We start from the raw sequence: 13,284 nt of genomic DNA, 5'->3' as shown, positions 1-13,284 counted from the left end.
AAGATAAGCAGCTCCACATCCACCCCACCCACTTTGACCCAAAGCCCATTTTTTGCAACACCTTCAACAGAAATTTCCAGTTGATACTATCATAGGCTTTTTCTATATCCAGCTTACATATTAGACCCTTTTCTTTTCGTTTCTGCCACGAGTCTATCACTTCATTTGCAATTAAGGAGGCGTCAAGGATTTGTCTTCCCCTCACAAAGGCATTCTGAGAAGTAGATACCACCTTTCCAACCACTGTCTTCAGTCTGTTAGCTAGCACTTTAGCCAATAACTTGTACAACCCCCCCAGGAGACTAATGGGTCTAAAGTCTCCTAAGTCCTCAGCCCCACTCTTCTTGGGAATCAACACCAAGAAAGTATTGTTAAGGCTCTTTAGGAAAGAGCCATGTTCGTAGAATTCCTTGAACATTTCTATGATCTCCTCCTTGATAAACTCCCAACAGCTTTGCCAAAAGGCCAGAGTAAATCCATCCGGGCCAGGGGCTTTGTCCCCATTCATCTCCATCAGGGCCGCATGAATTTCTTCCTCTGAAAAGGGCCTTTCCAGGTTTTCAGCCTCTTGATGGCTGATCTGCTCAAGCTGAATTCTCCCAATATCCGCCTTCCACCCCGAATCTTCTGATAGAAAATTTTTAAACGCATTAGCAATTCCTTCCCTAATTTCCTGCTCCTCTAGAAACCATTCCCCATTGATCTTAATTCTCTCCAGAGAATTATTTCTACGGTGAGCACTTGCCATACGATGAAAGAACCCCGTGTTTCTATCCCCCTCCTTTAGCCATATTTCCCTTGAGAGCTGTCTCCAGTGTGTTTCCTCCATTATCACCCATTTTCTGTAATTTTCTTTTGCCGCTTTCTTCAGCTCTGTTTCCTCCACAGTCAAAACTCTCTCCTCCTCCTCCCTATCCCAGAATTCCACCTGCTGCAAGGCTTCAGATTTATTACTCTCCAGCTTACCGAAGACTTCCCTATTCCAGACTTTCAGCTTCTTTTTTATTTCCTTCATCTTGGTAGCCAACTTGTAACTACCACTGCCCCTTACTTCAATTTCTTGCCACCAGCTGCGCACCAACTCTTTAAAGCCTTCAGCCTTAAGCCACATGTTTTCAAATCTGAATGGAGTCGGCCCACGTCTTATCCCACCCCCCACTAACATTATTGGAAAGTGGTCTGAAACCGGACGGGGCAGTCTACATTGATTAATCCCACTGAACTGATCTATCCAACAAGGAGTCACTAGGAATCTGTCCAAACGTGCCCAGTTCTGATTATTTTGGCCCCCATTCCAAGTGCATTCTCCCCCCTGAAGAGGAAGATCCACCAGCCCAAGATCATTCACTGTTTCAGCAAATTTCCTCATTGCTGGGCTAATTCTCCTTTGGCTACTCCTTTCCCTTGGAAACAAAGTAATGTTAAAATCCCCCCCTACACACCAGGGCTCTTCCCACAGCCCTCTAATTGCCCCAAATTCTTCCCATAACGCATCCCTTTCCACTTTAGCAAACGGGCCATAAACTCCCGTAAACACCCAGACATTCCCATTTTCAACATTCCGAAATCTGCAAGATAACGTGAACTGACCCTCCTCCCAATCTATAATGTCCAAAGTCCTCTTATCCCAACATATAAAGATTCCTCCCGAGGCCCCCTCCGCATTCACAGCTTTCCAATCAAGGAATCTCCCAGAACCTAGACTTCTTGCTATGCTATCCGTCATAGCTTGCATTTTTGTTTCCTGAATACAAATTAGGTCCACCCTCTGATTTCTTATGAAAGTCTTAATCACTTTTCTTTTGGAGCTATCATTAGCTCCCCTTACATTCCAGCTCAGGATTTTCACCTTCATTGGACAATCACAATTTGGCGCCCTTTGCCCTGAACCGAGCCTTTCTGTTTCAACCCCCCCTCATAATTTACGGAGCATTCCAGCCTTCTTAGCTCCCTTTCAAATTTAGACTTTTCCAGTAGCTCTTTGCTATGAATTTTCTCCCGTCTTTTTCTGATCTTGGTCAAAAAATTCAGTATTTCCTTCTCCAACCCCTCCGTGGGGAATCCCAGGAACTGGCTGAACCTCGCCAAGCCACTCTCTTCCCATTTGTCCTCCAATTCCTTTCTTTCAATTTGAACATCATATATGTCCCCAACCCCATTCATTCCCCTGCCTTTATCACTACTGGATAGTCCCACTTCCTTGCAGCCATTCATCCTTTCATTACTTGCCTCATACACTGTAAGCCACATTGAATTATCAGCCCGACCTGCCTCACCCAAATCCCCAGAATGATCGAAAAACTCCCCCTCCGGAGTCCGATCAAAATTAAAAAAATTGAGATGAGGATCCCCTAGATCCCTTTTCCCCCAAGAGCTAAACCCCATTCCATACCTCATTACTTCCTCTTCGAGCGCCCTATCCGTCTCTGTCAGTCTGACCCCACCTTGTATCTTCCTTGTTTCTTCAGACTCCATCGCAACGAATGGCTCTGGTGCGTGAAGGTGTCTGGGAATGAGACACTGCAGCAGGGAGCCCATCTCCTCTTGGGCTACTGGCGAGCTTGGGCTCTCTCTTTGATTACCACCAGACTCGTACTGTTGGGAGCAGCCCTTAGTCCCACTTGGGCCTGCGTCTGACGGACTGATTAAAGGCAAAACTGGGCCTTTAGTGAAGCAGCCCACAACACCCTTTCTAAGTGGCGGGCCTGTATCTGGGCCAAGCTCACTTACAGCCACCCCTTTCTTTTTCAAGTCCATGGGCCCGCTCAACTTTGGGCCCACACATGAGTTTAAAAAATGAAACTTGGCATTTGAGGCCCAAGTCCTTGATGTCGGGTTTAGATCTGGGCAGACCTCGACCCGACCCGGCCCCTCCCCCTGCACGTCCATCCCATCACCTGACGGGTTCTGCACCTCGGGCCTCACGCTCACCCACTCCTTCATCACGCGCTGCCCCGCGCGTGGCGTCTCCTCACCCCTAACCTCACTGCTCCGACGGCTATCTTCGGTTCTGCGCTTTCTCTTTATCACCGGCCAGCACTCCCACCATAGAGACACCACGTAAATCTCCTCCTCCGTTTCAATTTCCAGAATGCTCGGTCTAAAATCTCCTCTCAGTCGCACCAAGATTCTGGCCCATTGGAGTTCACCCATCAGCTTCGTCTGTTCATCGACTGCGATGAACCCTCCACATTCGTCCCCCACTTTCTTCAATATTTCTTGATTCCAGAGCGAGATTGGAAGCCCAACTATCCTCACCCAGGCTTCCTTTCTCTCTTCCTCCTCTGTCCGACACCCGCTCTTTGGACTCCAATATTCCAGCCGTACCTGGCTTCCTTCCATCGTGTGGTTCCCAAAGGAAACAACACGTCTGGCCTCCTCCACATTTTCAAATTCCAGCAACACTCTTTCCTTATCCAGCTTAGCCAGCCCTAAATTACCCTTTAGATTCCACGACTTTGCCCAGATTTGCCCCACCTTCGCTAGGTCATCTTTTCCCCCTGACCTATCCTCCCAATTCGCCACAGCACAATGACCCAATTTCTGTAACAGTCCTATAGTTTCCTCCCTTCTCACCTTCACTGCAACTCTGCAAATCGGCCTTCTCACCACTTCCGCAAACGTTCTCTTCACATCCATGTTTCCCCCTACCTTTTCTTTTTGCGTATTGTTCTTCCTATGGAGCGACCTGCACAGAGTCTGTAAATTTTCCGCCATTTCAATCCATCCCTTTTTTCCTCCTCTGCCTTTTGGGATGAAGATACAATATTGTTTTCGTTCCAAATCAGTTACCCCTAACCTGAGGAAGCAACCCGCTTTGTTTGCACTTCGCATCAGAGAGAAGGATCTCCCCTGTTCCTTCCATTCCTTCACCCATTTATCTTCCTTCTCGTCCCTTATACAGAAGTTTAGGCCCTCCATAAGGAACCCTAAGCTCTCCACACCCATTCTAACCCAAGACGAGACTCCCCCTTTGCTTTCCTCTATAAATATTTGGGATTTTCCTTTTCTCTCTAACAGTTCTAGCTCAAACACCTTAGACTCTACTGCGAATCTGCTCCCCTTTCGCCTTCTTCGGGACCCATCCTTATCTTCATCTCCCTCGCCGACATCATCTCTCCTTTTTCCGGCCTCACGAGCTCGCACGCTGTCGCGCTCGCTCTCTCTCTCCCATGACCTTTTTCCTCTTGATGATACAATCATCTTTTGTGAAGCTAGGAAAGAGCAACTTTCCGCTCTAAGCTGGATTTTGGTTTGGTTTGAGGCGGCTTCCGGTCTCAGAATTAATCTAGATAAAAGTGTCTTAATTCCGGTTGGTGAGGTGGAAGATATTGAGGAAATGGCTATGGAGCTTGGTTGTAAAGTGGGATTGCTGCCCACTATTTACTTGGGGCTGTCCCTTGGAGCTCACCACAAAGCTGTCTCTATGTGGGATGGGGTGTCTCTATGTGGGATGGGGTGGAAGAGAGAATGAGGAAAAGATTAGCTCAATGGAAAAGACAATATATTTCGAAGGGAGGGCGTATCACCTTAATCAAGAGCACTATGGCCAGCTTGCCTATTTACAATATGTCCCTCATTCGAATGCCTAAGAGTGTTGCAAATAGACTCGAAAAACTACAAAGAGATTTTCTTTGGGGAGGGGGAAGCTTGGAGAGGAAAGTCCATTTAATTAAATGGGAGGTGGTGTGCACTCAAAGGAGAAGGGTGACCTTGGCATTCGGAAGATTGATCCCCTGAACAAAGCGTTGTTGGGTAAATGGCTATGGAGATTTGCCGTTGAAAAGGATAATCTCTGGAAGTTGGTGATTGGGGTGAAATATGGTCAGGAAGAGTTTGGGTGGAGAACTAAAGAAGCCCGTTACACTTATGGAGTGGGGGTTTGGAAGGAGATTTTGAAGGAAGCTAAGTGGTGCTGGGATAACATAAAGCTATGTTTGGTTCCCGGAAAGTACAAAGGAAAGTAAAAAAATGCTAAGGAAAATGATTTTCTCATGTTTGGTTGTCCTATGAAAAATATCAAAGAAAATCAAATATAATTAAAACTAATTAAAAACTTATGTATTTTTAAATTATTTAATCTTTATATTGATGAGTTAAAATAAATAAAATGAGTTTGAAGTAACAAAAAAAATAATTTATCAACTTTTAATCTATTTTTTTATTTTCCTTCTACTTTTCCTTTGTATTTTCTTTCCCTCGCATTTTCCCTCAAATTTTCCGGGAACCAAACATAGCCTAAAGTTTAAGGTGGGGAAAGGGACTAGAGTTAAATTCTGGACTGACCAGTGGTGTGGCAATGCGGTGCTGTCCCACTCTTTCCCCCAGCTTTTTGAGTTGGCAGTCCACAGGAATGCAACGGTCAATGAGATGTGGGACCCAAGCATGGGTCAAGGAGGTTGGAATCTTAGATTTCATAGAGACTTTAATGATTGGGAGCTGGATTTGATTAGAGGATTGCTTAATATGCTCAGGGACTTCAGGATAACTTCAGAGGAGGACACTGTGCTTTGGGAAGGGGGGGGGTTCATGGCAAATATGGGGTTAAGGTTGCCTACAACGTGCTGGCTGTTATCAATGCATGCACCTTTCCGGCTAAATGCGTTTGGGTGGACAAGGTCCCAACCAAAGCGGCCTTTTTTGCTTGGGAAGCCGCGTGGGGGAAGATTCTCACCTTGGATAGGCTACAAAAAAGGGGTTGGCAGCTTCCTAACCGCTGTTTTTTGTGTGGTTGTGAAGAGGAAAATGTAAATCACATTCTTTTACATTGTATAGTGGTAAGGGCCCTTTGGGAAATCGTCTTTGCCCTTGTTGGGGTTCAGTGGGTGTTCCCAGAGTCAGTGAAAGAGGCGTTATTCAGTTGGAGGGGCTCCTTTGTGGGGAAAAAAAGGAAAAAAAAATTGGAATTCTATACCATTGTGTATTTTTTGGACGGTATGGAAGGAGAGGAATAGATTAATTTTTAAGAGAGGGGTGTTACATATACAGAAACTCAAAAATTCTTTTGTATGTACCTTGTGGAGTTGGGCTAGGGTGTATATTGGAGAGGAGTCCTCTTCACTCTTAGGCTTTTTGGAGTGGCTAGCGGCCACTTAAGGGGGGGTAAGGGTGCTTGTTTTCTGTGCTTTTGTTTTAGGCTAATTTGTATACTCCCTGTATGTTTTGTGGCCTTTGCCCTTTAATATATTTGTGGTTATCTATCAAAAAAAAAAAAAAATGAACTTAAGGTCCATCCCAAGGACATAGATTGGTATCAAGTGGTGGACACATTCTTTATCTCCATAAAGTTCAATATGTTGGCTGTATGCAGTTTTGACAATATATCTGATTTAATTGCATGCTTGGGCAGCCCTGATGAGGGATTTTCCAAAGAATCTTGCACTGAACTTTTATTTGGAATTGCTGTTAGTTCTGTTCAGATTGAGTTGATAAAGAATGATCCTGATAATCCTCTCATTTGGTCCTTTACACTTGGTTGCATGTATTATTTATTCCCTGTTTTGTTGCTTATTTTTATTGTTTCTACATCCTGCTCTCCATTGATGAAGATGAAATTGTAGTTTTCTCTATGGCATCAAAATAACTCTCAAGCTTACCATATGTTTTCTCTCACTGTTCATCTGTTACAGGTAATAGCTCTAAACAGTTCTCATGCGGCTGAAGGAGAACTCTATATTGACGATGGCAAAAGCTTTGAATTTAAGCAGGGGGCCTACATCCATCGCCACTTTGTGTTCTCAGATGGTAAGCTTACATCTTCAAGCTTGGTGCCCAATGCCGGTAGAACCCTATTTTCATCAGCATGCGTCATTGAGAGGATTATAGTCCTGGGCCACTCTTCTGGACCAAAAAATGCCCTCATTGAACCCTCAAATCGAAAGGCTGAAATTGAACTTGGGCCACTTTGGCTTCGAAGAGGGAAGAGTGCGCCTGTTCTAACCATCCGCAGACCTAATGTTCCAGTTGCAGATGATTGGACTATAAAAATTTTGTAATAGGTTTAGTTTGTTGAACATCTTCCTGGAAACTGATCTCTCCACTGTTAGGATGTTGTTACAAACTTGAAAAATTAGATTTGTTTCCTGATCTGGGTGGGACATACCCATTTTCTTTGAAATGGGGTTATTTATAAAATTGGAACACACCACTTTACAACATTGTGCAGGCAAAGAAGCCTTGTTTTCTGCAGTTTGCTTTTCTTTTAATGAATGGAAATTTTTGGTAGGTGAATGCTGCTGTTAGATTTCATCTTTTAGATTGCTTGGATGATAAAAATAAACACATTTATCCTTGAATTTGCCATCTTTTACATATGAAAGCAGTTTGGTTTCATTTTTGAAAGAAAATTTGTCTCCATGACATCAAATTTTCTGAAGTTGGTGTGAAGGTCGGTTTCAGAGTGAGTTTGGCAGCTGCTTTTCCCTTCTAAGGCATTTGTGGATGCCCCTTTTACCATAAATACATTTTCCTCAATGTTTTCCGACAAATTAGGGAGAGAAAATAGAGATAAAAAAATAAAAAATAAAAGGAAAAAGAAAAAAATGAAGAATGATAAAATAATAATAATAATAATAATAATTTAACTTAATAATTAATTTTTATATATTTTTTTAGAATTTATTTTACTTATTTTATGTAAGTTCTTCATTAATTTGAATCATATTTGGTGTTTTTTTTATGAGTACTTGCTTAAAATCAAACATATTTAATAAAAAAAAATGGATAATATTTGTATATAAACAAAATTGTACTTTTCCTATATGTATTAGATGTTTACTACATTCAATAAATTGTCATTTATAAAACAAAATAAACAAAATTGTAAATTGGATTTTTAGAAAGTAATTTTCAAAATGTTACCGTTGCTTGCTAACTTGGTCTTAACTTAGACATGTTAATCATCTTGTGTTTGATTCCTGTTCTCTCTCCTCTCATGGCATTTTACTACTTAATAGAATTTTTTTTTGTTGGAAAACATATTTTGTTTTTGTAAACAAGCATCCTGCTATCATTAGCTTGAATTTAAAATATATGATAATTAAAAAATATATATATTTTCTATTTTATTATTAGAAAAAAAAAATCTAATCATTTCTAACATTGATTACCAAACATCCTCTTAATCATCTTGCGCATGATCCTATTTAATTAATTAGATTTATTAAGATATAATTAATTAGTTAGCTTAAATGAGAAAGGTTATTCATTAGCTTTTGTGCAATCTCATATATTTACCAAAATACCCTTGTTCACCCATATGAATAAAAAAAACTCAAATATCCTCAAACAATACGTCACTAAAGAATATAAGCTCGAGTGAAGACTATTGGGATTTATAGAAAAATAGTAGCTTCTTTAGAATCCAATTTTGAACTTAATTCAACATCCTACTCTAGAGAGTCAAGTGCATTTCTAGTATCCTATGATGTTAAATTGAGATATAAAACTTGGGTTTGTGACTTATTAACAACTACATGCAAATACCCTATGAATTGATATTCATAATCTAATGAGGTGAATGTTCTCAACATCTTAAGATTACCTTTAAAGGGATATACTGTTTCAAACATATGAGATATCATGATGTCCATTTTGAGAATACTTACGGAAGTATGAGACCACTTCAAGGTCTCCTCCGTAGGTCAAAACCACTAAAGACCTCAATACTAGCTTAATAGTCTCTCAAGGTTCAGAGTTTATGCAACATAGTAGCTTGGTGAAATCATTACTATCCAATAGCTAATGTCATGACTCACCATAAGTCCTATATAATGTGTAACTATATACATTGGTGTACTAATTGTGAGAACTTCATCCTAATAATTAAGACAAGTCATCTCCCAAGTGGAAGGTTGTGCATTGTAGCCTCACATAGATTGCCTAAATCCATGAAACAGTTATGAGCAACTCATCTACTTGCATGAAACATATGACTTATATCTTCTATGTAACCCCTAATGTACTCAATTCATATACAATGCAAGTGATGCAAGTCTGACTGCTTAATCATAGATAATGCATAAATAGGATAGTAAATGGAAAACTAGAATCATCATATAAATTATGAAAACCATTAATTGTTACATCATATCATGCTTTTAAGGGATCTATTCTAAAAAGCTCCCACTAGTAGTGAAACCACATTGGGAATACATTTGACACTTATGTTATCCTCATGACCATCAAAGATTTTACTAGTTAAAGTCTTAGTCAAATGATCTGTTAGGTTCTCGTAGAAGGTATCCTCTTCACAACATCACTTTTTTATATTATCTCACGAATAAGGCGATACTTTCTGTTAATGTGTTTACTCTTTTGATGGTTCCTTGATTCTTTAGACTATGTTACCGTCTCACTGTTATCACAAAATAGGATCATAAGCAATACAACCAAGGGAATTACCCCAAGTCCCATAATGAACTTCCTAAGCTAAACAACTTTCTTTACCACTTCAAAGGAAACAACATACTTGACTTCCATAGTGGAGTTATAAATGTAAGATTGCTTCACACTTCTCCAATTAACAACTCACCATCTAGAGTGAACACAAAGTTAAAGGTTGACTTACAAAAGTCTTTATCAGTCTAAAAGTTCAAATTTATTTACCCAATGGGTTCCAACTCATTGCTATGGAACACAAACATATAATATCTTGTTCTCCTGACATACTTGAGTATATACTTGAATGTTGTCCAATAATACTATAGTTTTGGATTAGACTGATATCTACTCACCATTCATATGATAAAGCAAATGTCTAATCTAGCACACAACATTACATACATATGACTATCCACTGTTGAGGTATAGGTTACTACTTTCATGCATAACCAAAACACAATCATCTTATTATTGCAATCTTGACTTTAATCCCAAGTATATATTGTGCTTCTCCCCTTCTTTCATTTGGAACATAGTCGACAACCATATCTTGATTGATGACATTAACTTCACATCATTCTTAATGAGTAGAATGTCATCAACACACAAGATCATGAACACCACCATGCTTCCCTACATCTTCTTGTACACACAAGGCTCATTCTCATTTTATTCAAAGTCAAAAGTTTTAACTACTTAATCAAAATGTGTGTTTCATGAACGAGATGCTTGCTTTGATCCATAAATGGATTTATGCAACTTGTATACCAAATGCCCTTAGCCTTTGCTGTGAAATCGTATGGTTGCATCATATAGATGCTCTCATCAGGATAGTCATTTAATAATGTTGTCTTGACATCCATTTTCCATATCTCATAATTGAGATATTTCACACCGAACAAAAGTATTCTGATGAACTTGAGAATGATTACCAATAAAAAGGTCTCCTCGTAGCAATGTTGGGAAACCCTTGGATAATAGGTGCATGCTCTCTAACAACCTAAGGGCACTAGATCTACACAATGGAAGTGATAAAGATACAAAATTATAGATATAGGGCTTAAAACATAGACATTTGATCTAAATGTTCCTAGATCGATATCAAATGAAGCAAAAGACAATGTGAATCTAAAAAAACCTCATAAGATTCCACTTGAAAGCTCGCTTTCCTAGATATTGGCACATGAGAATGGTGGAATCCTCTTCATAAGGATGGAGGCTGGGGTTCTCACTTCTTTCTGGAAGACAAAATGATTGAACTGCCAAGCTAGAATCCCATAAGGGGGCTTATATAGGTTTGCTTGTGGGCTTAAGTGACTTAAGCCCATCTTAGGCTTAGGTCACTTAATCTAGCCTATTAGGTCATAATTAATTAATTAGTTATATTGGAATCTAATTAATTAATTCATTCATAAGCTCTTGTGCAATCTTGTGTTTTATCCAAAATGCTCTTATGCACACTTATGAATAAGAACCCATCTATCCTTCAAATGATGTGTCACAAAGGAATGTGAGTTTGAGTGGGAAAAAAATGTGACCCATAGGAAAATATTGTCTCTTTCATAATCTTATTTTAAAGTTGACTCAACATCTCACTATAAAAGATTCAATTATACTCAAGTATCCTATGATATTGAAATGAGATATGAACCTTGGGTCCATGACCTACTAATTGACAACATGTAGACTCTCCATGAATTTGTGTCAATAATCTAATAAGGTAGATGTTGTCAACTTTTGATGATTACCTCTTTAATCCTTGAGTCTTAAATCTTCTTATTCTATGATCAACTAATAAACTCAATCTCATAAAGTGTATGTTTCAAATTCATCTGAAGGAATTATTATGACTATATTTTACATGATTACAAGTCCTTAGCATCACCCAAGAAGACACACTATCAAATTTGTAGAGAATATATGACTACCTTAGGATCTCATCCATAGCTCAAAGTCACTAAAGACCTTAACACTAGCTCAATATTCTCTTAAGGTTAAGAGCTCATGTAACATAGTATCTTGGTGAAGTTATAACTACCCGATAATTAATATCATGATTCACCAAAAGTCCTATCTAATTTGTAAACATACACACTGATACACTAACCATGGGAACCCCATTCTATTGACTAAGACAAGTTATCCTATCACTTAAGAGGTAGTGCATTGTAATCTCATGTGTATTGCCTAAGTCCATGAACCAGTGATGAACAACTCATTTATTAGCACGAAACCCATGACTTGGACTTTTTACACAACTCCTAATATGGCCAATTCATGTATAATGCAAGATGATGCAAGCCTAAATGCCCAATAATAGATAATGCATAAATAGGATAGTAAATGGAAAATTAGAATCATCATATAAATAATGAAAATCATTTATTGTTACATCATATCATGTTTTTAAAGGTTCTATTCTAACAATCTTCTACTATTCCTCAAAGCATATTGGGACAACATCCGACACCTATGTTATCCTTATAACCATCAAATACTCTGCTTGACAAAGTCATGGTGAAGGGATTCGTTAAGTTCTCACAGTTCTCTTTTCCACAACATAATCGCTTCTATACACTATCTCACAAATAAGAAAGTATTTTTTTCTCAATATGTATCATGACTACCCAATACTAGTGCACTCACCATGAGAATACCATCATGATGACTAAGATAAGTCATCTCTCCAATTAGGAGGTAGTGTACTATAGTCTTTAACAAATTGCCTAATTCCATAAACTGACTTTGAACTACTCATCATCTTACAAGAAACCTATGACTTTGATCTTTTTTAGAACTTTCAATACTCTTACATCATGTACTAGGCAACTAATATAGATATGAATGGCCAAACAAATAATTAATACAATCAAGAATATAAATGAGAACCATAAATCATGATGAATAAATATATTAATAAATTCTTATTTTGTTACATCATGACATGCTTTTAAGGGGATATATTTTAATAATTGAAATCAAGTTTTTGACTATAACCTCTTAGGGCAAGTAAGAAGTTATTAGGATAGAGCCCTTAAAAGCATGACATGATATAATAAATTTTGGGGTTTATTAGGTTAGGATAGAACCCTTAAAAAAATGACATGATGTAACAAATATGAAATTCATTATTCGTGTAATGATGTTCTAGTTTCATTTTTATCTATACTTATTCCATGCATTATACTTTATGAGTATTTTAGCCTATCATTTATTGCATTGTACATAATTTGCGTGCATTAGGAGTTGCACGAAAGGTTTAAGTCATGAGTTCCTTTCAAGTAGATGTTTTATTCACAATTGGTTCATGGACCTTGACAATCCATTTAAGGTTGTAATGTATTACTTTCTAATTGGAGGGTTGATTGGTCTTAGTCATAAAGATGGGGTTCCTATGGTGAGTGCACTAGTATATACAATTACACATTAAATAAGCCTTATGGTAAGTCGTGACATATGGTTATTAGGTAACCATGACTTTACAAAGTTGCTACATTGTATTGTCTTTCAACCTTGAGAGAATGTTGGGCTTGTGCAGAAGTGAGCAATGACTTTGACATATGAGAAAGATCCTAAAGTGATCATATATTCCCTATGGATTGAGTCACTGTTAATAAAAACTAGTAGCAATAAGTATTCTCAATAAAAGTACTATGATATCTCATGCACTTCGAGACAATGTGTCTCCTTAGGTGAGCTTAAAGACATGTAGAAATCCATGAGCCCATGGTAATTCCTTTAATGGAATTTGACATATGCTTTTAGTGAGTTAGGGTATGTCATTTCATCACATAATAAAAGGATTTGTAACTCAAGGATGATAGAGGGTCTTTGAAAGACCGATAACTTTTACCTTGTTATACCACGAACATGGATTGAAATATTGGATTTTACGGATATATC

General features: G+C 38.7%; 1 protein-coding gene across 1 annotated transcript in view; it reads left to right on the top strand.

Annotated features, from left to right (window-relative positions):
- The window catches only part of LOC117914606 (probable glucan 1,3-alpha-glucosidase), a 34,501-nt gene extending 27,271 nt beyond the window's left edge, over window positions 1-7,230 (top strand). Inside the window, exon 6 of the mRNA XM_034830000.1 lies at window positions 6,630-7,230. Within this exon, the coding sequence (XP_034685891.1) occupies window positions 6,630-6,995 (366 nt within the window). The 3' untranslated portion in view covers window positions 6,996-7,230. The remainder of the gene's footprint in view (window positions 1-6,629) is intronic.
- The last annotated feature ends 6,054 nt before the right edge of the window (window positions 7,231-13,284 follow it).

The sequence above is a fragment of the Vitis riparia genome, chromosome 5, assembly GCF_004353265.1.
Source record: "Vitis riparia cultivar Riparia Gloire de Montpellier isolate 1030 chromosome 5, EGFV_Vit.rip_1.0, whole genome shotgun sequence".
NCBI lineage: Eukaryota > Viridiplantae > Streptophyta > Magnoliopsida > Vitales > Vitaceae > Vitis > Vitis riparia.
The sequence above is the reverse complement of the archived record's forward strand: the minus strand, read 5'-3'. Positions and strand labels throughout refer to the sequence as shown.